The sequence below is a fragment of the Orcinus orca genome, chromosome 11 (assembly GCF_937001465.1).
Source record: "Orcinus orca chromosome 11, mOrcOrc1.1, whole genome shotgun sequence".
NCBI classification, from domain to species: Eukaryota; Metazoa; Chordata; class Mammalia; order Artiodactyla; family Delphinidae; genus Orcinus; species Orcinus orca.
In genome coordinates, this window is record NC_064569.1 from 85,511,674 (window position 1) to 85,536,802 (window position 25,129).

Consider the following 25,129-nt stretch of genomic DNA (forward strand, 5'->3'; position numbering starts at 1 on the left):
TTTTAAATTAATTAATTAATTAATTAATTTTTGGCTGTGTTGGGTCTTCGTTTCTGTGTGAGGGCTTTCTCTAGTTGCGGCGAGTGGGGGCCACTCTTCATGGCGATGCACGGGCCTTTCACTGTCACGGCCTCTTGTTGCGGAGCGCAGGGTCCAGATGCGCAGGCTCAGTAGTTGTGGCTCACGGGCCTAGTTGCTCCGCGGCATGTGGGATCTTCCCAGACCAGGGATTGAATCCGTGTCCCCTGCATTGGCAGGCAGATTCTCAACCACTGCGCCACCAGGGAAGCCCCAGGAAGACTCCTTCCCAAATGCTTTGGGCTCTCTGACTTCCTGGCATGGATGGGATGTGGAGCAGTGGGTGAGTAGTTCTGGTTGATACGTGATGAGCAGAAGTGACACGTGCTCCTTCTAGGTTGGATCACTGAATTGTTGGGGTCAGACCTGCGAGACACCCTCTTTCCTCAGGCATTGCAACCGGCCAAGTTCTAGGTGGGGGCTGCTTCGGCCTCATCCTGTACGTGGTATTCCACATGTTCAGCCCCTCTGCTGACCCACGGCAGACATGTGGTGGAGCGAGACCTAAGCTCTGGTTGTTTTAAGCCACTGAAGTTAGGGCTTGTTTGTTATTGCAGCGTAACCACACCTGCCCTGACTGCTACACTTGGAAAACAAAAAACTTGATTTGAGAGGCAGCCTTCCACTGACCTCTCTTCAAAATTCAGAACATCAAATCTCGTTTCTCCTCAGTCTTATCAGTCAACACTGTCCTTTATCTGGTTGATATTTATCATGTAGCATGCATAAAAGATACAACGAAGTTTTGTTAGGATAAAAATGGAAAGAAAGCAATGACTGTACTTGTGGTTGGGAAGTTTATTACTGTGTGATGAGGAGACAAGAAATAGAACTTTTCTCTCACCCCTAGGGGCACAGAACAACAGAACTGCAGACCACTAGCACTGACCATGACCATAGATTTTAGAGGGGATCTAATTTAACTTCCTAGCCCGAGAAGGCATCACCTCTCCATCTCAGATTTATTTTTACCTACCAGGTGTCAGTCGCTCTGCCGAGCACTAGAGAGAAACAGAGATGAATAAAACTCAGCTTAGTAGGTACAGTGACCCAGGAGGGGTTCGGACCTAGTGTTATGAACACAGAGGAGGAAAGAGGCCACTTCAGGTGAGAAATCAGGGAAGGCTTCTTGGAAGAGGTGGTAGTTCACCTGTCAGAACCTCATCCCTCACTGTATGTTTGCGCCCATTCCTGACTGTGAGAATGCAGAAATGTATGCTGGACATGTTTCACCATCCTTCCTCACCAGGTGGGCCAACTCAACTCACCATGACCCACCAGGGATTAGGCTTCTGACCTCTCCCTTGGCCCTGAGACCTCCCAGACTGCCTTATGTGTGTCCAGGCTTTTGTACAGGTACAGTGTGGTCTGTGCCTTGGCAGGCAAGGGACCAGTTGGGTGACCTGGGAGCAAATCCCAGCCTGCTCTATAAAACTAGGAGTTAAAGGAGAGCCTGCTATTCTAGGCCAAACACTGCAAGTGCCCATCTAGTTATCCTCCCTGCGGGGAATCTCTACCTTGGTCAAGGATGGGCAGGTGGGTGGGTAAGGGCAGCTCCCATCCCTGATCTCCTGTGGGGGGAATCACTAGAGAATGACTTTGTACTGGATCTTGTTCAGCTCAGCTGCCTTTAGTAAGCAGCTCATTCACAAGTAAGCACAAATTAATACAGTACAAACCGGCTACATATTGTGCTATAACTGATTGTCTTCTGTAATCAAAGGCAAGGCTGCTGACTTTGTTACTTTCCCTGCTTAGCAACTGCTGGAGGAAGACTGCGGGGAAGGGAACCGAGGTTGTCGAGGTGGCTTTGGCTGCATGTATCTGTTTGCAAATTGTATCTCTGATGTATTGAGAGGAGGATAAGGCCCATTACATTCAGATTCAATAAGTATCAAATGCCTGCTGTGTGAGAGGTATAGGAAGACCCATTATCTTATTTCATCACTAATTGTGTTCATAGTAGTAAAGATTTGATAATATGCGCAAAACTTATTGTAGTCTTTACAGTAACTTTTTTTCCTGGTATATATTATTGTTGGAATTTAAATAACCCTTTAGATCTTCCATACTAGGTAGTTTGGTAAGTGGACTATAGGAACCGATTTTCTCCAGCTAGTGCTAGGTAGGTGAGACAGTGATCTCTGCACTGTTTACCTGCATCCAGCTTGACTGCTAAACAATCTAAACACATGGAACTGGAATTTTTAAATCACTTCACTCAATACAAGAAAGCAACGCCAATCTTTCCATTTACCTGCCAATGCTAAGGCGGGCTTGGTTTTTTCCAGCAGTTGGTTGTACTGGGAGGAGTGGCTTAGTGGGGGCATCCTCTCCCGTCCACCCTGCTAAGACTCTGCCCTTTGGAGGATTTGGAGGGAGCTCTACCCTTTGCGAAATCAGACTTCGAAAATCCCCAAATCCCCTTTTGCCCTGTTGAGGCGGGGTGAGTGTCAGACTGCATAAATCCCGGGGAAAGCTCAGCTGTCTCCTGACCCCTGAGAATTATGCAGTTTTCCTAACCTTGACCTGAAGTCAGACGTCTTTAATCCCTTTCCAAAACGTCGCTCGTGGTGGGCTGTCGTTGGAAAGAAAAAACAAAACAAAACAAACAAAACCCCAAAAAACAAAACAACACCCCCCCCCCCCCCCCCGCCCAAACCACCCTATTCTGAGACTCGGGAAAAGGGCACTTGCTCCCTGGGGGCTGGGGACAACTTCCCGGCTACCTTGCCCAGGGATTTTAAATTATCGCGTACCGCCAGACCCCTTCGCGCTTCCAGTGCCCGACCCGCACCCCCCCACCTCCCTCTTCACAGGCCGGCCGGAGGGGGTGGCAGCACCGAGGCGATTTTATTCGTATTTTTTTCCTCCGGGTTTTGTCATAGAAACGCTGACACACAACCTCCACACTGCGGCCAGCCCGGCGGGGACTGAGGGCTTTTGGGACCCTGCGGGAGCGCGGCGCGCACTCCGCGCTCCCCGGGAAACAGCTGGACGCGACCAAATCCCGGGTAGGGGCGGGGGGAGCGCGACGCTCCGCCCCGGCGCTCGGGTCCCTCCCTCCGCCCGGCTCTCCGCAGGCGCCCTCCCCTCGCCGGGGGCTGTGAGTTGCATTTGGTAAAACCCAGCCCCGGAATATGTGGATCTTTGGAGCGCAATGAAGTAGCCTTTGGAGAGGAGGGAGGGGGCCCGTCCGACAGCCACAGCGGCCAGAAAAGCGGCAGCGGCGGCGGCACCACCACCGCTCGCCCCCCAGCCGCCCGGCCCGCCAGGAGGCAGCGGCGGCTGCTGGCGGGGGCGGAGGCGGCGGCGGAGAGGCGAGGAGGAGCAGCGGGAGGAGCAAGAGCGCGCAGCCGGCGGGTCCACGCATCTCAGCACTTCCAGAGCAACTCCGGCGCCTTCCACACCCCTGCCCGGGGCTGGGGGCTCCGAGAGCGGCCGTGAAGCCAACCCTATCCTCCCTGCGAACCCTGCCCAGCCCTGCCCTGCGCCTCCCGGGCTCCGCTCCGCGCGGCGGGTTTCCCGCTCCTGCGCTCCGGGCGCGCCTCCCGGACGCCCGGGTCCCCGCAGCCAGGACAAAGCCATGAAGCCGGGGCTGCTGGAAGTGATGAGGATGAACAGAATTTGCCGGATGGTGCTGGCCACTTGCTTGGGATCCTTTATCCTGGTTATCTTCTATTTCCAAAGTATGTTGCACCCAGGTAGGGGGCGCGTTAGCGTGGTTTTGTTGGCTATTTTCTGCTCTCTCGCGCTTTTGCTCCCTCGCTCGCTCCGCCTGGTTTCTGCCTCTTCCAACCTTACCTCTTCTCTATGGGCCACCTCGGGGTTCCTTGCTGACCGAATCTGCCCGGATACCCGAATCGGATGGGGAGGAGGAGGAAGGATGTGCTCTCTCTTCTTCGTCCTCCCGGCTCCAGGCTGGAGGATGAGACCCGAGGGGCGGTAGTTTTGTTTTGTTTTGTTTTCTTCTTTGTGTCTCTTGTCCGTCTGTCTGCGAGGTAGCAGGGCAAGGTAGAGGTTGCGGGAAGCTGCTGAGGGTGGAGGGTCGGTTTGAAGAGAACGAAACTCCCTCCCGGCTTCTGCCGAGGTCCGAGGATGAAAGAGGCGCCGGGAGCCAGCCGCCCGGCGCCCCAGCGCGCTGCCTCTTCCTGGTTGGGGGGGCCGGGGGCGAAGGGTGCACGCCCCGGCGAGGTTGCCAGTCCCCGCCGCGAGCTGGGGAGCCCGGGGCTAGGCTCCCACGTGTCCGGGGCTCGGCACCGCGCTGAGCAGGTGTAGGGAGAGGTTGGGTGCCCGGCACTGCCCCTCCACCAGGCTGCGGATGGGGTCCGGCGCCAGCTGTTTGCCCCGGGGTTCGGCTCCGGCTCCGCCTTGACCTTGCGGCTTGTGCCCCGGGGCCTGCTCCCGTCCCGCAACCCGGCTCCCGACCCTGTGCTGCGGGACTCAGAGCTCCTGGGTCGCGCGCGCCACCGCAGTTTGGGAGGAAACTTTGGTCGGGTCCTGGACTGACCGTCAGGTTGCATCCCCCCCTCCTGCGTTCCGAGCATCCGGAGCCCCGCCGGGCCGTGTGGGAATGAGCCCCCTCCCCGCAGTCCCCGGTGGCTTAGACAAGTTCCACACCTGAAATCTGGATTCGGGGAGGGACAAGGCTTGCCCCTTCCGAGGGGCGCGAAGGAAAGTTTGAGACCTGGGGAGGGAGGGACGACCTCGACCGTGGCGGCCCCGGGTTCGCAGCTCCGCTCTGGAGCCCAACAGGTAAAACCTTACAAAGAAGCTTCCGGGGTAACGGGAGTCTCCCCGTGGAGCCATGGTCCTCCACCCCTAGCCCCCAGCAGGCTCCCAGTGGGCCACATCGGCTCCCAGATCCATTTTTCACGCCTCCGAGTTGCCTTTCTCAGTATAGTCACAGCAGTAACTTGCTTTTATAATTGCAAGGGAGGGAGGTGCAAACACATTTCCTTCCAGGGCTGTAGGGTTGGTGTTTTCTTTTTGCCTCCTGCATTCTTCTTTCAGTGTGTATCTAACCCAGACGCAGCCCCGAATTCCTCTAGCCTGCATTTGGATCGACAGCATAAAGCTGTTCTTTCCGTCAAACAGGCAGGGCTGCCCGGTGCGGGATTCCTTGACAGCTCAGGGCAGAATGGCCCCTCTGCCCCGCTGGGCCTGGAGCAGTTGTTAAGGCGGCCACTTTGCCAAGAATATGGTCGTATGGCCTGGCACTACCACATGTAACCTCAGGACACCAAGCCAGCCTTGTAAAGGGTGGCTTTTGTTTGCAGCTGGGTATTTTTAGTTTCATGTCAGCAAACTACAGCGGTGTTTGTCTCCTCACCCAAACCAGTGGTTGTGAAACTTCTAAGGGAATTTAAAAATGGACCTGGCTTGCCTGCCGGCCGCCGGGCGATGGTTGCGATGGGCAGGACCAGACAGACAGTGCCATCCCGGGCCAGACTCCCCCGGGGCGGGGCGGGGGGGGTGGGGCTGGGGACTGGGTGGTGTACAAATACACTGGGGCTCCAGCAGTTTAAACAAAGGGCCGAATGATTTGGTCTAGACAGTACAGATGTGTTTAGGCCACTTACAGTTTTGCCTGGACCGAACATGCCAGGTAATTCTCTGCAGAAATGCCTGGAACAGGGATGAATATTAGTCTCTGGCAGGAATGTACTTTAACTTCTCTCTACCTGTTAGTTGTCCGGTGAGATACTAACTAGAAAGACTACTACTATCCATGGTTTTCATGCATCCTGGGCTTTTCTTATCCTCTGTGAGAATTAGGAAATAACTGTCTAGCTGGAGATACCAGGAAGAAATTTCCAACTTGTAATTTGCACTTTGTGAAAATTTCCAGCTCCAGTTGGAACATTAAGTTGACTTGAAAGCAGTGGTGTTAGCTCCTTTCAGTCTGGCCTTTTGGAACCAGGGACAGAACCTTTTCCAAGGCTATGCTGATAAGGATCCTCTGTCTTTGATCCTCTGCTCTCAACCTTGGCTTCCCTTCCTGGTTCCGCTTCCTCCCCAAAAAATAGCATTTGTTGATTATTTGTGTCTATATGAACATGTTCTTCTGATACTTCCCCCAGTCCATAGCAAAGACTACTTTCAATACATTCTATTGAATGTAGAACTGCAGGTAATTCAATTGAAAGGTCTTCCTTATTCTTTTTTTTCTTTTTTTGGCCACGTGACAGGCCTGTGGGATCTTAGTTCCCCAACCAGGGAATCGAACCTGCGCCCCCTGCAGTGGAAGCGTGGAATCATAACCACGGGACGGCCAGGGAAGTCCCGAAAGGTCTTCCTTATTTTGAATTACATATGGTTCCATGAAAACTCCATGTCAATGTCAATGGGACATTAAAAATATGCTTTGAAATTCATATTAAACATCTACCCCCCCATTTTATTAAACTACACTGTTGATGACAGCTGATGCTATATCTTTTTCCTACCGCTTTGAATTTCCTTAAAAGTTAGCTAATCTTTGCTTCTCCGAAGGATTTAGGTAATGAAAGCTGATCCTTTAGCCTGGCTCTGCAGTTTCCGTTTCTCCAGATCACCCAGGGAGAGGCAGAAGGGACCACAGCGTGGCACAGATTGTGTTGCTAAAAATTTGGAGCCCTCTGGCAGGAGGGCTATTTCTATTTCTATCTGAAATAGAAAAGTAGTATTCAAAAAAGAAATGGATTCCTGGCTTCGTCGATGGCTAGAGAATACCTGGAATGTGTGAGGAGGGAGAGAAAGAATACAAGGAGACAGCTGGCAGGGGAGCGCTGGCTGTCTCTCCCTCTGATTCTAATCTAGGGTTCATTGTCTTTTGTACTTTTTTTTTTTTTTTTTTTTTGCGGTACGCCGGCCTCTCACCGCTGCGGCCTCTCCCACCTCGGAGCACAGCCTCCGGACGCGCAGGCTCAGCGGCCATGGCTCACGGGCCCAGCCGCTCTGCGGCATGTGGGATCTTCCCGGACCGGGGCACGAACCCGTGTCCCCTGCATCGGCAGGCGGACCCCCAACCACTGTGCCACCAGGGAAGCCCCTGTACTTTTCTAATATATAAACTTGAGAAATTGATCTTTAATTTGGTTGGAGGGTTCAGCAGAAGTGGGCCTTGTCGGTAAAGGCAGTTTTCTTTAGAGCTTTGACACACTGAGTTAATAGTCTTAGGGCAGGGACTGGGTTTTAGGCCCCATTCTAACCCCAGTGTTTGGCACAGTGCCTGGTACATAGTAGTTTCTCAATAAAATATTTGCTGGATGAATGCATGAAGTGGCTAGACTCTAGGAGACCTGCTTCTCCAGTTTCTGGGAAGGTTACATTAAACCTTGCCAAGAATACCTAGTCAGTAAGTCTGGCTCTCTAGGAGGGGTGTGGAACACAGGGGACAAGGTCTGGACACTTCTCTGCCCTCCTGGCCTCTGAGATCCCCCAAGTCATGGATCAGGTTTAAGCTCATCATGCACCAGACAGGAGCATTCCCCATGGCCTAGATTTGCTGCCCTGAAGTGTGAGGCAGTGAGACGCTGCTTGGGTGTCCTGGGTACTGGGGAAGCTTGGCCTTATTTAGCCACTGACCTACAGAAACCCATCTGCAGGGGACACCTTCTGTGGGCGTGAACCGTTTCTGATGTTGGTGAGAATGGAGCTCCATGCCTGTGGTTTCTGCACACGTTTGAGTCCATCAGCGATCATGTCCTGTGAAAGTGCCTCCTGAGCATTGACGTGGCTCGCGTACCTGCCGAGACCATACCTGCCCCAGACGGCTGGCCTCTGATGGAGCTGTGTCGGGCCAGGCAGAGCTGAGAGGCCGCCAGGCTGCATTTGTGAAGACAGATCCTCTGAACCTTCCCTCTGTGTTACTCCGTAGGGTTGTGGTTTTGTTTGAAAGCTGTTCATAGGAGAGAAACCTGCGGAGAAAGGCTTTTTTTCTCTCTTGCTCTTCCTCTCTCTCTCTTTTTTTCCTTTTGCGATATGTTTACTTTCACTGTCGCCTGGGATTTCTTTGCCTTGCTTGAATGTATTGAAAGATTATACCCTTTATTTAAAGAGTTCTTGGGTTACCCCTTTGTAGTTCACTTGATTAGACTGGATGTGAAATGCTCTTGTGTTATAATTTTAATTTAATTATAAATGTAATATGTGCTCATTTGAGAAAATTTAGGAAGTACAGAAGGAAAACAATCATTCATTAATCTACGACCCAGAGGCAATGGGTACTTTTTTTCTGTATATTATAGAATATATATATTAAAAATAATTTGAGATCACATCCTGGATTTTGTACCTTGTTTGATAGATGATATGTATTTTAGACAAATACATCATTATGGTCATTATGGTGACTAATTATTAAGTTTAAAGACAGAAAATTTAACCACAAACTTTTAAATTTATAGAGTTGCATATACCTCTCACCTTCCATCCCCACCCCTTTGCAGGATGTCAGTCTGGTATCATGCCTTTTTTTTTTCCCCCCCTGCATGTATTTCATTTTAAAGAATCTTTTTGCTGATACATGAAATGAATTTGGAGTTATACCAGTTCATAGGGACTGTTCTTTTATATCTGACATCTTTATCCTTTGAAAAGATGTCAAGAAGGTCTCAGATATGACGCTGTTTTAAATCCTGGAAACAGCATTAAATGACTGAAAGATAAGATGTTTCTAGCATTGGGGTCTCCCCTTGGTGGTTTAAATGTTTGCACCTCAATGGGGAGTTTCATAGTTGCACAAAGATAAGACAGATACACTTAGGCAGTTTCCTTCCACAGTAATAGCCGCTGTCCAGGAGTCCTCATTTCGTTGCCTCTGAAATAAAAGTGGTGATTGGGCACGGGAAGGAGAGCGGTTGGGGTATTTCTGATGGGTGAGGGGTGGGAGAATCCGCCCTCCAGCAGAGGCTGCTGTTTGTATTTATCTGGGTGAAGAGTCATTTTGCTTATGACGAGCTCTGTGGGCAACAGCCATTTAAAAACAGGAAATCAAAGGCTTACAAGCACGGGTACCACCCTTTCCCTTCTTAAATCCACCAAAAGGACAAAGCTCTTCTTAATCTGGGGACAGTGAGTGGAAAGACTTTCATGAAAGTCACGGCCGCTTGTAAGGTCAGAGTCTGAGACAAAACAGAAGTTGTTCTACATACTCATTTTCACTTTTTAGTTTTTCTTCTCTTGACTTTTGAGACCCCATCTTTATCACAGGTGAAGAGGGAGGCAGTTCTGCGTCTGAGATCATTGAATAATCTGATCTGTCCATTAAAAATTCCAGGAATTTGTAATTTGATGCATCTCGCACCAGATGTGATTGATCAGAAAGTGAGAGTAGAGTTGCCCTTTCTTTTTCTCTCTCTGTCTCCTCTACTCTGTGTGGGGTATTGCTCTAGGCACTGGGGATACAATGAAACATTATTTTTGCCCTCATGAAACTTACATTCTAGTGGGATAGGCAGCCTTTAAGGAAATGCAGAAGTCGCATAGGTGCCAGTCAGATGGTGTGAAGAGAGAAAAACAAAGCAGGGGAGGTGAATGAGGGATGTGAGAGGCCAGGCTTGCAATTTAATACAGAGGTCGTTGCGGGATGTCGCTGACAAGATGACTGGACCATAGAGACGGGGAGGAAGTGAAGGAGCTGGCCACGTGTCCGCCCAGTCCCAGGCAGAATGTTCCGGGCAGAGAGCAGCACAGGTCTGTGCCCTGCGGCAGCATGGTGCCTGACAGGCAGCTCTGAGTGTCTGGAGCAGAGGGAGGAAGGAGCTAAGACTAGGAGGTGGAGAGAGACTGTGTGTCGGGGCCTTGGCCTTGGCCGTGACTGGGGACAGCGTGGGAAGCCCTGGGAGAGTTTGGGCCGAGGATTCTTGGGGGAGGGGGCACAACAGGGGTGGACGAGCCGAGGCCTCTTGCGTGCGCTTCTGTGTTTATCTTCAGCCCTTGGGTGCCCTTGGGTGAAGTGGTTACCATGTAAACCCCACTTCCCCTCCACTCCCGACCCCCAAACTAGACCACCCCGTTGTCATTTTTTAAAGCAGTAATGTACAAATCAGAAAAAAAAAAAAAAAAAGATTTGACAGGAATTTTAACTGCGCTTGTGCTGGGAAATTCTTAAAATGTTCAGGGTGTGATTCACGCTTTCGTAGTTAAGAACAGTCATCAACAGCCCCTGACTTATGGAAGCACTCAGGAAAAGTAGAGATTGAATGGATTGATGATTTGGGAGCGAAAGACCCAGGTCCTAGTGTGGGCATTCCCCTCTCCGCCTAACCCTATGAATTATTATATTTTATCAATTCTGAAACACTCCTTTTCCCCACATTTTCCTTTTTATGAAATTTGATGTGTTGTAATTGATAGTATCTTAGTACTGTGCTGACCTTTAACGGAGAGCCTTTTATTTTCTCGGAGGAGCATGAAATGACAGTGTCTTACAGTTGATGGCTTCGGACGCACCTCTGTAAATTGTGAAAGTACTTTTTGTAAACCATGGTGCACTCCATAACCTCAGGAAGGTGATGAAAAATGGCACTCAGGCTGCAATGAGGGCCTGGAGGTACCTGATAAGCCCTGATCACCTGCTTCATACAGGCTTTGCCGGCATGCAGGCCTCTGAGTCTTTTCTGCTGTGCTTGGGAAATTTGCACCTATTTTCAGAGCCTCAGGGCTTGCAGTTAGCACCTCTCTCTGGTTAACTGATGAGGTTGGTAAGAGTCAGAATGGGGACGCGGGGGAGTGAGTTATTTCACGTGGAGCTCGAACCTGGAAGTTCACAGAGAAATAGGCATCGTGATGTTTCTTGAGGAAAATGTCACCGATGTGGATTTTAACTTTCTTTCCAGGCCACTGAACTCCCATGGCCGTCGTCATTTCTCTTCTCTAGCCCTTTTAGAAATGGGTGGTAGTTGTTTGTTTACTTGTACATCTCCACATTTTGAGGAACGTTTACCAGGTTCCTCTTTATAGCCTCTAAGATTGGCCCAGACGTGCTTAGGAAACATTTAAAGTGTAAATAAGTGATTGGCAAAGACGTCTCTTCTGCCCCCTTGCCCACCTCACCAATATGCATACGGCCCAGAGAGAAGAGCCAGGTTGGTTTGCTGTATCCAGATAGCTTCTGGTGCGGTCTGTTTTATTTGTCTCCCAAACCTCTTTGCTCCTGGTTTGCTAGGATTCAGTCAGGCTTCGGGGCGAGAACTAGAAAGCGGTCTAGGTATTTTAAGCAGAAAAGTATTTAATGGAGGGAATCTGGTCCTTACCAAATTGTTGGGAAGGCTGGAGACATAGGGCCGTCGGCTGGACCTCCATGAATGAGTCTCAGCTAATAGTAACAGTATATGTAATAACATATGGGCAAACATAATGGCATGGCTGCTCAAAAAAACTGACCTACTAAGTGTGCTACCACCTCTGAGACTGTCTCTGGAACTACTGAATCCAAGAACAAACTAACGACACTGAGAACCTGGGATCAGAGATCTCAATTCCAGAATCGGGATGCTTCCCCACTGCAGCCACCTCTCGACACCCAGAAAGCCAGAGAGTGGTCCCTTCCATGCTGTTGTAGAAAAAACCCTCACACCCCCATCACCGGGAGGGTGGAAACAACCCAAAAGGCAGGAAGGCCTCTCACTCATGGCCTCTTTCTAAATCTGAAGTGAGTGCTTCTATCTGGGGGAGTCAAAGTCACATTCAGAACCCTAGCTTCAAGGAAGCCTGGGAACCACAGCTTTTAAATCAGTAGCCTCTGCGGTATAGAAAGACCTTCTGGAAGGGGGTGGAATGGATGGTGAGCCGACATCCGGAGTACTCACCACACCTTATTGGTAAAACGTATGTGAGCAGCCATCCCCCACATATTTTGTTTATAGCAAGTGTATACATATCACTCCCATTATCTAAATAGGTAGGATAAGGATATTTCTAAGTTTCTAACAATAGTGATCGTATATCCACATGTTCATCACCATCTGGGAAATTCTGTTATCTAACTCCCAGTCAACTCCAAGTCTCTCATCCTTTTTCTTTCTTTCTTTTTTGCGGTACGCGGGCCTCTCACTGTTGTGGCCTCTCCCGTTGCGGAGCACAGGCTCCGGACGCGCAGGCTCAGCGGCCATGGCTCATGGGCCCAGCCACTCCGCACCATGTGGGATCTTCCCGGACCGGGGCACGAACCCACGTCCCCTGCATCGGCAGGCGGACTCTCAGCCACTGCGCCACTCCTCCCTTTTGCCTTGTGATACGGCATACAAGACTCCGGGAGAGAGAGGAATGCCATTTCCTGTGTATGTGCGTTATGAGTATTATCTCCAAGCTGTAGTTTCTTTCTTTTCTTTTTTTTTTTAATTTGGCCACGCCGAGCGGCTCGCGGGATCTTAGTTCCTTGATCAGGGATTGAACCTGCGCCCCGGCAGTGAAAGCACCGCGTCCTAACCACTGGACTGCCAGGGAACGCCCTCCAGGCTGTAGTTTCTTGACTGGGATCTCTTTAAGCTTCTATTCCGTTTTCTGAGGATTAGTTTAGGTGGAAGTAGATAATATAATCTGTCAATCCACTTATGATTCAGTTGTAAATGGTGATTCATCAGAATATGCTGAGAGCGGTGGGATGACTGAGTTCCTTTGTCCTTCTTCCTTCTCCCTCCTCAGATGCTTGAGTTTCATAAATGGCATGTAACTTGGTATGACACGTTAGATGGGGGTGTTTGTTTCGATTAATATTTAACATGAATTCGTATTTTTAACATTAAATTTCTTTTTCTAGAGTCAATGAATATGGAAAATTCATATTTTTAACATTAAATTTTTTTTTCTAGAGTCAATGAAAATGTTTCCTTCCCAGGCCCCTTTGCACTAGATCGAATGTCCCCTGGACTTTGGGACCCCAGGTGCAAACTGGTCTTGAATATAGTTGCTGATTGTCAGACCTGCCACAGTCAAGTTTGGGTAACACAGTGTTCACCCGGAGCTCGTTCTGGCAGTGGTGAGTCCGAGTTTGGCTTTGGATACATAGTATGGGCAGGAATGATATTTCCAGTATCACTGGAGTTCAGGTCCCACTCAGATAGGTATGGATAGAAATAAAGAAACTCGGTAACGTAAGCGTTGAAATCCTGATCAATCTCTGGCTTGAGCGCTTATCTTAAAAGCCTTGTGAAAAAAACCCCACAAAGACAACGCCAGTGCAGTGGGCTGGTGGATGGGTTTCTGTTAGAAACTGTTAACCTCACAGGATCCCAGAAGAGGGAAAACACAAAGGCCCCTCTAAGGTAGTGTTGTAACACTTTACATTTCTTAACGGTTGACGTATTTTACCTTCAATACTGTTGTTCATGATCGTTCACTATGGTGGAAAAAAGCACAGAATTGGCGGCCCAGGACCAGCGTTCAGGCCCTGGCTCTCCACTGCATCCCTTCGACATCACTCAAGATATTTCTGTTGAATTCTTGTTAAGAGTTAGGCTCTGTGCTCGGTGCTGGAGATACAGCAGGGACCCGAACAGACATGGTTCATGTCCTCATGGTATCTTCCATGGACGGAGACGTAAACAAATGCATGTTTAAACCATAGAGTATGTTTGATGGTGACAAGTGCTGCAGAGAAAAAATAAAGCCGGGAAGGGGGAAGTGAAATGGAAGCAGTGAGGGGACTGCACTTTTAAATGGAGCGGTCAGGGGAGGCTCCTTGAGAAGGGGGTTTTAAGATCGAAGGAGATGAGGGTATAAGGGGGATGAGCTGACAAAGAAATTCAGATATCTATTGGGTATTATTTCCTGGAGGCTGACGTGGGTCAGGTGCTTAACGTGTATTATTCCTTACAGGAATCTTACAAGGTTCACCTATTATAATTACCGTTTTACAAGGCGAGGTGGGGAGACTGAGGTCACACAGAGAGGAACTGATGACACGAGAGTTAAACCATGGCTGTCTGACTGTTGCTCTGAAGGTCTAGTAGGGGCTCTCAGTTGGGGGCTCCCCGCTGGCCCCCACATTTGGAAATGTGTCTCGCCGTGCTTGTTTGTCCCAAGGATTGAGGACTTCAATTTAGTGGGCAGGGCCAAGGGATGCTAGACATCTCGCACAGGGTGGGATCTTTGTGCCCATCAGATAGATAGTCATCCTAACCAAGGGCCAATGATACTCCTCCTGGAGAAATACCTCAAGACCCTACACGCTTCAGCAACATCTGGTGTAGTACCTGGCTACACTCGATGACTTGGGAGGGTGCCTGGCTCATTGTAGGGGCTTAATAATTGATTGAATACAAGTCACAAACGCAAGAGATTTGCTCTCCTCGTTTGCCAAGGGAAGGTAGTAATATTATCTCTCTTCCGCGGTGGTGGTGAGGATTAAATGAGAAATGAGATGTGAAAATACATTGAAAATGGACGCAAAACCAGTGTATGCATGTTGTTAAAATAAATGCACTGTGTTTCCTCATTCTAAGATTTTAATCTTTGTGTTGACAACAACGCTGTTGTGTTTCATTCTGCTGGAATCCTGAGCAAATGTTTTAATGTTTATCCGTTTCGTAGGTGTGACTTACCCTGTGAGGTTTACCAAAAGGGTCCTCCGTCTAGGCTCCTATGATATCATCTTTCTGGATGCCCTGACCCTCCATCTGCTGTGCTGTCGCACCTCCCATGCCAAGGCCAAAGCTTAGCTGTGCCTCTGTGTAGTGTTTTGCAAAAGCTGAGTTTATCTGGTGAAAAATCAGCTTGCAGTTCCATGCTGAATGCAAAGGCCATAGCTTCCCTCCCCACCGCCCCCAACTATGCACATAAATTACCCCTCAGGTTCCCGTTAGCTTTAAGAAGTGGCACTTGAAAAAATACAACAGAGGGTACCCGTCAGTGCCATTTCTGCAGCGGGACTCTGAGGAGGATGAAAATCGTTTCCGAAGAATAGCTATTGAGGAATGGCAGCCCTTACAGGAGCCGTGGTTGGGTGCATCGCACAGGCCGGGACCGACTGGCCTTGGTCTCCACATTCGAGCCTGTGGTATGCGGAAGAGGACTTTCTGAGTTCTTCTTGCACAGGGGCCAGTCACCACCGCCCCCACCCCCTTAACTGCAGGCCTGGTGGGGCTTCCTCTGCTGGCTGGCACTCGTAGCAGGGGCAGAGGCCCATTTCTGCCCGTCATCACCAGAGCAGGTACTGAAATTTAGTCGAAAGACTGTAATCCTGGTTTGCGTGAGGCCCAGGGTTCTTCAGCCTGAGACACAGGGCCTATCTGAGGCTCTTCCGCTCCACCTCTGGCCCCTCAGACCGTTCCTGCTGGGCTTAGGGAGGGTGGGCGTCTGTCAGTGCTCCCAGTTCTTTACAAGAACTTTTATCTTTTTTTTTTTTTTTTTTGGCGGTATGCGGGCCTCTCACCGTTGTGGCCTCTCCCGCCGCGGAGCACAGGCTCCGGACGCGCAGGCTCAGCGGCCATGGCTCACGGGCCCAGCCGCTCCGCGGCATGTGGGATCTTCCCGGACCGGGGCACGAACCCGCGTCCCCTGCATCGGCAGGCGGACCCCCAACCGCTGCGCCACCAGGGAAGCCCCGAACTTTATCTTTTTAAGCACGTGGCGCTCTGGATGAACTTCCCACCTCATCTAACTGATTTAGAGCAGTGGTTCTCAACCGGGGACAGTTTTGCTCCCTTCTCCTCCCCAGTGCAGGGACAGTCAGCAGTGTCTGGAGACAATTTGGTTGTCACAGCTGGGGAGGTGGGTCCTACTGCATCCAGTGGGTAGAGGCCAGGGATGCTGCTAAACATCCTATAACACACAGCACAGCCTCCCACAAGGAATACTCCAGCCCAGAATATCAGTAGTTGGGAAATCCTCATTTAGATTCCATATGTTGCGATGCTTTACTAAAAATAACGCTAATGAGGTGATCACTTAGTGATACTGTGTATCAGACAGTATGCCAACTGCTGTACTTGGATAATCACATTTACTCTTCACCACAACCTGGTGAGATGGGCGTTTACCAATCCCATTGTACAGATGAGGAAACTGAGGCTTCGAGAGGTTAAGAAGCTTGCCTGAGGTCATAGAGCTGGAAAGTTGGGACAAGATCCTGGCTTAGGTCTAACTGACACTGGAGACTAGTCTCTTCACCTCACCAGTGTATCTCATCTACATGTTCTTGGTTTTAGCTAATTAGGTCAAGAAGTAATTATTTTATAAGGGCCTTAAGCACAGCTGTAGATTCTCTGTGGGGCATTCAGTGATAGCCCCTTCTCTTCTTACCTATACTCAATTCTGGGTGAGCACATCCCCTCTTGGGGCCAGTGCTATCACCTGTGTTCAGATGACACTCACCTCTCTTCAACTTGGTCGTGTCTTGAGGTAAAATTCCAGTTCGTATGTTACCTCTTGTGTGAAACCAACATCCATCTCCTCTTGGCCAGGTAAGCAGATGGGTGTCCTTCCCCTGTGTCCCAGGGTAGTACTTCCTATGTGCGCACGCACCTCTGTCATTACGTGCACTGGTGTATTGGCCCGTCCAGAGCAGGCCATGTCTTGTGTGCCACAGTATCCCAGCACCTAGAATAGAGCCTGGTAATAGTAGTTGTCTTACTCTGTTTGGGCTGCTGCAACAAAATCCCACTGAGTGGATGGCTTATAAACAACAGACATTTGACCTCTCATTGTATCTCCACAGGGTGGAAGCGGTGAGGGAGCAGTCTGGGGACTCTTTTTGAAGGGCACTAATCCCATTCATGAGAGCTCTGCCCTCATGACCTAACCACCTCCTAAAGGCCACACCTCCTCATACTATCACCTTGGGCATTAGGTTTTCACAGTATGAATTTTGGGGGGACACAAACATTTAGACCATAGCAGTAGTCACTTAGTAAATATTGATTGAAAGGACGAATACATTGATAGTAATTGGTGGCCAAGAAGAAAATCCTTTATTGGGACGGCAGGTATGGAGTTTTCAGCAATTTCACTGCTGATTTGATTTCCACTTTGATTCTACAATGAGCTGCCAGGTAAGAGAGCAAAGAGCACATCACTTAACACCCTGGTTAGATGTAGACACAGCCAAAAAGTGAACAGTTCTCAAAGTGACTATAACGCTGTAAGCAGTGTGTGCCGGGATCTGCAGATTCAGCTCGGAGTACCCTGCTAGCGCAGCGCTGCCCAATAGAAGATGCTGTTAGCTGCATATGTCACTCTAAACTTTCTAGTAGTTGCATTAAAAAGGTAAGAAGTAACAGGTGAAATTAATATCTAAGGTAGTACTGGGACTTCCCTGGTGGTGCAGTGGTTAGGAATCCGCCCACCAATGCAGGGGACACTGGATCGATCGCTGGTCTGGGAAGATCCCATGTGCCACGGAGCAACCAAGCCCGTGCACCATGACTGCTGAGCCTGCGCTCTAGAGCCCACGCTCCGCAACAAGAGAAGCCGCTGCGATGAGAAGCCACCGCAACGAGAAGCCCACACACCGCAATGAAGAGTAGCCCCTGCTCGCCGCAACTAGAGAGAGCCCGCACACAGCAATGAAGACCCAACGCAGCCATAAACAAACAAACAAAGTATATCATTTTAAGAGGCAATACATGTTAAAAATTACTGAGATACCTTGCATTTCTTTTTTTGTACCAAGTCTTCAGAAACTCATGTATATTTTACATTTACAGCACATCTCAATTCAGATTCACCACATTTGAAGTGCTCCATACTGAATAGTGCAGCTCTGAAGTGTTGGAGAACTTTCTATGCATTGGATTTAAGTTTTTTTGTTTACTTTTTTCTCTTTTTTTTGCCCCTTCCCCCCTTTTTTAAGGGGATGTTTCCCTTCCTGGGTTTAAGCTGTACCCTTTGGGAAGACTGTTGATTCTCTTAGGACTCTAGGTGTTAAATAAGAGAAATACGTTGTGGAGTCGCATATGTATAGCTGAAGTAATTTCAGTCCTCTAAGGCATCTTCAAAGTCTTGTTAGCTAATCAGTCGCCATCTGAAGCTTGACTCTCCTAACGATAGCCTACCAAACTCTGTAACCCAGAGAGAGAGTCTGTCAACTTCATTCTACAGATGAAGTAGTGGAAACTCAGAGGGGTTCAGGGAACTGCTTAAATTTGGTTTAAAATGCGTTCTAAAGCAGACGTTTGCATGCAGAGACTGGCCCAAGGAAGAATCATTCTATCAAGGTGGACAGAAGCACACATGATTAACTGTCTAATGGGGCCAAATGTGATTGGAGTTACAAAGAGAGAGAGAAACAGCTAAGGAAGGGAGGGGTGATTGATTTAGAGAGGGGTGTTGAGGAAGACTTCACAGGAGAGGTGATGTTTTTGCACTGGACCCTGAAGGATGAGTGGAGATTTGCTGGGGGGATTTAAGAGGAGAGAACAGACACTTCAGGTGAGGTTACCTGCCAGAACCAGGGTGGGGTGGGAAGGAGAGCGATGTCTGGGGGCACAAGAAGCTCCAGGCTGGAGAGGTGGGTCGGCCACCAACCTGGAGGGCTCTGAAGGTTCTGAAATTTGAATTTTATTCTTGGGAACCAGGAGCTATAGGAGGTTTAGGGTCTCCTGTTTTTCAGATGATGAAATTTAAGTTCAATTGAATGAAACTCTCTTCTTTGAAGAAATGTCTGTTTAGGTCTTCCGCCCGTTTTTCGATTGGGTTGTTTGAATGAAGCCCTCTTGTTTCATTAGAAGGGCAGAGGTTTTCAACTCACTTTCTCAAAATGAACTTGGAGCCATTTTGAAAGAGTTTCTATTATTATTATTTAATGGGGGAGGGGTGGAAGAAGATTATTCATGAATGTCTAAAGTGCAAAATAAGCAATAGCTTAAAAGCGCTCTGGGACGGGATTGAAAACTCCACTGTTTGCATTGCTCCTGCCGAAATCAGAGGCCACGGAGGAGGTTACGTTTCAGTCTCAGTTAGTTGCTAATGGTGCCCTCAGTTCACCCTGGGAGGGCCCCGGGAGAAGTGGCAGGAGAAAGGGAAAGTGTGTAAATAGTTGCGGGGCGGAGAATTTCTTGCTTCAGTGTGGGCTCTTGGGTCTGTCTGGGGTCGTCAGGTTGCGGCTGTGGGCTGCCCCGGAGATGAGCAGTGTAGGCTGGACCAAAGTCAGACCCTTCCTCCTGGGAACCAAGACCCCAGGCTTTAAGGCCCCGTAGAGACTCGCCCTGTGCGCTGTGTGTGGGGTCTGATCTCTTTGTCTCCCTGAAAGATGCTGCCCTGTGTAATCTTCATATCAAAAGGCTGCCTCTTTTGAGGCCCCACTCCTGGGCTGTGGGAGAGAGGATGGGTTAACTGTAGAGCTCTTGCACCACAGAAGAAGCCATCTCTCGCTTTCAGAATCACTTCTGGCGGTCATTGTGCTTGGTAGAAAACTGAGGGCCCCCTTCATTTTCTCTGCTAGCCAGTGGCACTTGACATCCATTGGTAAATATCCTCAGAGCTGGTTTCCTCATTGCGGTATCTCATCACCTTTGATCTCCTTTTTTTTCCCCCATAAAATAACAACCCACAGGGAGAACTCTCCCAAATGCTTAATTAAAAAAAAAAAAAGAAAGAAAAAGCAATACAATGTCATTACAGACGGGCAGCCCTTTTTTTTTTTTTTTTTTTTTTGCGGTAGGCGGGCCTCTCACTGTTGTGGCCTCTCCCGTTGCGGAGCACAGGCTCCAGACGTGCAGGCTCAGCGGCCATGGCTCACCGGCCCAGCCGCTCTGCGGCCTGTGGGATTCTCCCGGACCGGGGCACGAACCCGTGTCCCCTGCATCGGCAGGCAGACTCTCAACCACTGCGCCACCAGGGAAGCCCCGGGCAGCCCTTTTTTAATGGGGCGTGTGGCTGTGTAAGCTACAGTGGTTTTGGGATTCACACTTGCAGACTTGTAAGGATTTAGGGATTAGGGATTGGAAGGTCTAATTAAGACAGTACTTATTATTGGGAGTCTATGCCAAAGTACTGGAGTGGAGATTATTTTGAAAATGGAAGAGGTAGGTTGTGAATCCTTTAAGAAGAGCCAAGGTTTTACGGTCTGTAGGGCTCTGTATAATTTTGCTGTTCAAAAATCGAAACACAGGTTTGAAATCAGAAACTGAACAGGCAATGTTTTAGCCACCTGTGATAAAACAGCTTTTATTGGGAGAGTGTGGGCCATCCTATGAAAGACAATTACGTGCTTAAAAATATTAAGTAGTAATGGTGGCCTTGCCCATTTTAGGATAATCCATTTAATTCAGGAGGGGAGTGGTTCAGGGTTCTTTTCTACAGGATTCTGGAAGGAATTCTTTTGAGGCTTGTGCAGACGTTTGTTTCCTGTGTCTGTAAAAGCAAATTGAGAATTCAAAAATAAATATAGGTCCGATAGCAAGTGCCTTCCTGAAAGTGGGATTCAAGCAACGTGAAGGATGTTGTCATTGGAAAGTCACAGCGACATTCCTCCTTGATTTTCATAGGAAATAAAAGAGCCATGAGTTCAGAGCACTGAGTTCTCAGCATGTAAGCCTTGGCTGCCATAGCTGAGGGTTTGATTTGTTCTAAAACAAGGGTAACCCTGACTGTAAGAGGAGGTGCAGTTAAGTAGAAAGGGCACTGGGTGAGGGGTCAGGAAACAGGGCTTCTGGTCCTGGTCTTCCACTCCCTTCTGGGGACCCTCTCACCTGTTACTAACGGATGTCAACGTTGGCAGTTTTCAAACTGCTGCTTCAGCCCCAGAGGGTCCAGAGCAGATAACTTAATGTCAAGGAGGGTTCCAGAACCCCACCCTCCTCACAGTGGCTCTGTGCCTGTTTTATATTTTGGGGTTCTGAGTAAAATTTTGTTAGAAGAAAGTGTTTCAAGGCTAAAACCATCAACAACTTTGCAGTTGACTGCTGAGACTATTCCTAAGACTGTTTCTCCCAACTCAGAGTTTATTGTGTTAGCAGTTCTCAAAATTGATACACATTTACAGTTAAATCTCAGTTGAAGTGAATAATTACTGTTAATCCGGTATGAACAGGCTGACATCTCTCCACCCCTCCATCCTTCGCTCAAATATTTATTCACCAAACATTCATCTGACTACAGAGACAAATCTAAATAAGACTTAGTTCCTGCATTCAGATAACTTGCAATTTAGCGAGTGGTGACAGACCCATAATTGTGAGCTGTAAAGCTTTGTAATAACGGCTCTGGGCCTCTAGAAAAAGAGGAGTAATTAGTTTAGGGGAGGTCAGGGAACTTCACAGAGGAACATTTGAGCTGGACTGCAGTCGTTCATTCAGTTATTCAACAAGCATTTATTGAATGCCTTCCATGTGTGCCAGGACCCTACCAAGTGCTAAGGAAACAGCCGGGGATGAAACAGACAAGATCCCTGTCTCAATGGAGCTGACATTTCTTGGCATACAATCTATCAAGTGGCAAGGTTGGCGACACCTCTGGCTTCTTTCCATCATCACCCCACCCCTGCCCTGCAATATCAAAGTAAAGCAATGGTTTGTGTGTGTATATATATATATATTTCTTTTTTTCAGATTATAAACTTAATTCAGGCATATCATGGAGAATTTTGAAAAAATGAAACGCACTTCCAAAAATGTCACCCCTGATCCTACCGCCCAGGAAGGATCTCTGTCTGTTTTTCTGTGCGTCCATACAAATGCATATATTTATGCATCTATACAAATATATGTATTCGTATAGATGCATAGAAATTATCATGCATATATTACAGTGTGTCTTGCTTTTGCTGCTTTGTACTGAATCATAGGCATTTTTCTCATGTCATCCAATTTTCTTTGAAAACACTGTAATATTCCATCATATGGATGTCATAATATTCCATTGTCTGGATATGTCATCATATGGATGTAATTTAGTCATTCTCTTTTGTTGAACATTTTTGAAAATGATTTTCCCTCTTAAAATATTGCCACAGTACACCTTTCTGTACCTAAACCTTTGTCTGAGTTTCTTAATGTCTCTTTGAAATAAATTTTCAGAAGGGGAATGCACAGGTTATAAACTATCGAAGGCTCTTGATTGGTGTGGCCATAGGGTTATCTAGATGGTTGTATCTATTTATGCTCCGACTGCAGTGTATGAGAGTGTTGGTCGTACTGATGGCAGCCAGTTTGATTTGACTGCCGTCCAGATTCCTAACAGAACCTCCCTCAAACTCAGCATGGATGGTCTTGTTTAGGTTTTGGTCCATACTAGATAACAGGCTTCCAGAGAGCACCAAGTGAGTCCCCAGTGCCTGCCCTGTCACAGACTTGCAATAAAATGAAGGTTTGTTGAATACATGCTTTTGTGTCTGAACGAGTGAGCCACAAAGGGTAGGAGGGAAGTTTCACTTGACAACTGGGAAGAGAAGAGAACTCCCGTCCTTGTCCCAAAGCACCTTATCAATGGACTTTCAGGAAGAGGGAAACCCATCAATACACAAGTGCTTATCTGAAAGCCACCTCCACAATCTCCATGCGTGTCCGAGAGGCCTGTAGATCATCCCCAGGGTTGAAATTCACTTAAAAGATATGTGTTGACTGCTGACTCCGTGGGCGTCCTTTCTCTTCGTTAAATCACTTAGTCATCTCAACAAGCTGGTGAAGGTAGCACTCACTTTTAGATGGGACTCAGAGAAGTTCTGTAATTAACTTAAGGTAACACAGCACTATGGTCTAAATATTTGTGTCATCTCAAAATTCATATGTTGAAATCCTAACTCCCAGAGGTGAAAGTATCAGGAGGAGGGAACTTGGGAGGTGCTTGGGTCATGAGGATGGAGCCCTCAGGAATGGGATTAGTGCCTTATAAAAGAGGCTCCAGGGGGCTCCCAGCCCCTTCCACCGGGTAAGGGCACAGAGAGAAGGTGGCAGCTATGAAGCGGGAAGATCATGCTGGCACCCTGATCTTGGATTTCCAGCCTCCAGAACCGCGCAAAATTGATTTCCTGTTGTTTATAAGCCCCCCAGTCTGCGGGATTTTGTTGCGGCCGCCCGAAGACACACAGCTGGTAAGTGGTAGAGCTGGGATTCCCAGGTCTGTTGGACTTCAGATGCATTAACTTCTGTGTGCAAACATGGGCTAGTGTCTGTGTGAAAACCTCCTTTCTGTGATTGAGGAGGAAAAATGGATAGCAGGGCGATCCCTGAGCTGGAAGGAAAATGGACAACTGCTCAGTGGTTGATAAGACATAATAATAGCTCTAGGAAGCATTGTGCACTCAATGTTCCTCAACCAACGTGAAGAAGGAATTCAGATGAGAGGGTGTTTGTGTAGTGACCAGGACCTAGGTATTGTGGCACTGTGGAGCCATTCTTTACACACCTTGCGCCATTCCCAGAAGGGTGACAGCAGTGCCCTGAGAAGGAAGCCTCTTCCTGGGAAGCTGTGCCTTGATACTCTCAGGGCTGGGGGAACAGGCTCCCCTAAACAGGAAGCAGGAGTAGAGGGGGTGGGGAGAGAAAACCAAAACCAAACCCAGCTCATGACTTTGTCTTTCCTTTTGCAAAAGTGAAAGAGACACACACACACATACCAGATGGGGGTTTCCTGTGTGCTCTCTGCATTGCCTCTGCCTTCAAAGGGGAGGCCTGGATATATTTAATCATTCTCTTTTTTTGGGTATTTTAAAACAAAGATTTTCCCTTTAAAAAAAAAGCCACAATAAACATTTTTATACATTCATCTTTGTATTATTTCTTTGAAACAAGAATGGAAAGTAACTTATTCTTGATATTAGAGTGAGACTGGATATAAGCCCCTCTGGTGGCAGCAGCAAGGGGTGTTTTAGGGCAAACTGTAGCCACCCCCATAATTTCCACCAGCCTGCACTGGATCGCCCCAAAATACACACTAAGGAAAAATGCAGTGTCTGCTATGCAGATGTAATGCCTGGCACCTCTCTTCCTCGAGACAGTCTCCCCAAAGCCTTTTCATCTCTGAACTCTGGAGTCGTCACCGTCCCCCATCCCATATTTTTACACACACCCTGACTCTCCATCAGCCTAGCGCTGTGGTAGAAGTGGATGATGGGGAAGTGAGATGAGTCTAAAATAGCTGGCTATTAGGATTCCTGTTTAATAGGATGTGGGCAATTAACTTCGGTTATATGTGTGTCTAGTTGAGGCCCTCCTGCAACAGTGGGTGTACAGAGGGCCTCGGAGCGTCCTGCCTGGGCTGAAAGCAATTTAAGAAGCACAGGGGCCCACCTTGAGAAAAGCCACTGTGATTTAGCTCTTTGGGAAATGAAGGCGATGTTCCCTGTAGCTGTCAGCAGTAGCCCGCAATTTCAAGAGCTCCAGGAGGTGGCTGGAATCATCTAGTCTCTGGTCGTTTTGGGGCTGTTGACATGGTCTGCTTCCTAACGCACAGTGGGAGAGGCCGTGAACTGGACCCTCTGTTTCAGGAGGTTATTGGAGGGAGGTATTTTTCAAACTAAATGACCACATGGAGGGGGGAGGGTGAGTGCCTGGGGGTGAGGAATGTTCAAGGGCCAGTTTCAGAAAAGTGACCTGTCTTTATAGCATTTCCAAACTTGCCTCGGATATCTGAGGAAGTCTTAGGGGATTGGTCAGGAGTTTTTTTTTTTTTTTTTTTAATTTTTATTGAAATATAGTTGATTTACAGTGTTGTGTTAGTTTCAGGTGTACAGCAAAGTGATTCAGTTATACATATGTATATATATATATTCTTTATATATATGATACATATATATTCCTTTGAGCATTCTTTTCCATTATAGGTTATTACAAGATATTGAGTAGAGTTCCCTGTGCTATACAGTAGGTCCTTGTTGTTCATCTGTTTTATATTTAGTAACGTGTATATTTTAACCCCAAACTCCTAATTTATCCCCCTCGCCCTTTCCCCTTTGGTAACTGTAAATTTGTTTTCTATGTCTGTGAGTCTATTTCTGTTTTGTAAATAAGTTCATTTATATCGTTTTTTTAGATTCCACATAAGCAATATCATACGATATTTGTCTTTCTTTGTCTGACTTACTTCACTTAGTATGATCTTCTCTAGGTCCATCCATGTTGCTGCAGATTTTTTTTATGACTAATACTCCATTGTGTATATATATATATCTTTTAGATGCAAATCTTCC

The 25,129-nt window shown here is 48.0% G+C and overlaps 1 protein-coding gene across 4 annotated transcripts in view; it reads left to right on the top strand.

The window, feature by feature from the left end:
* The first annotated feature begins 3,632 nt into the window (after window positions 1-3,632).
* The window catches only part of CHST11 (carbohydrate sulfotransferase 11), a 286,641-nt gene continuing 265,144 nt past the window's right edge, over window positions 3,633-25,129 (top strand). For 2 of the 4 annotated variants that reach the window (XM_033427583.2, XM_004269437.4), the window contains exon 1: window positions 3,633-3,767. In XM_033427583.2, the coding sequence (XP_033283474.1) occupies window positions 3,665-3,767 (103 nt within the window). In that variant the 5' untranslated portion in view covers window positions 3,633-3,664. Of the gene's footprint in view, window positions 3,783-25,129 lie in introns of all 4 variants that reach the window. The other 2 variants (XM_033427582.2, XM_004269436.4) reach the window with 1 other exon arrangement.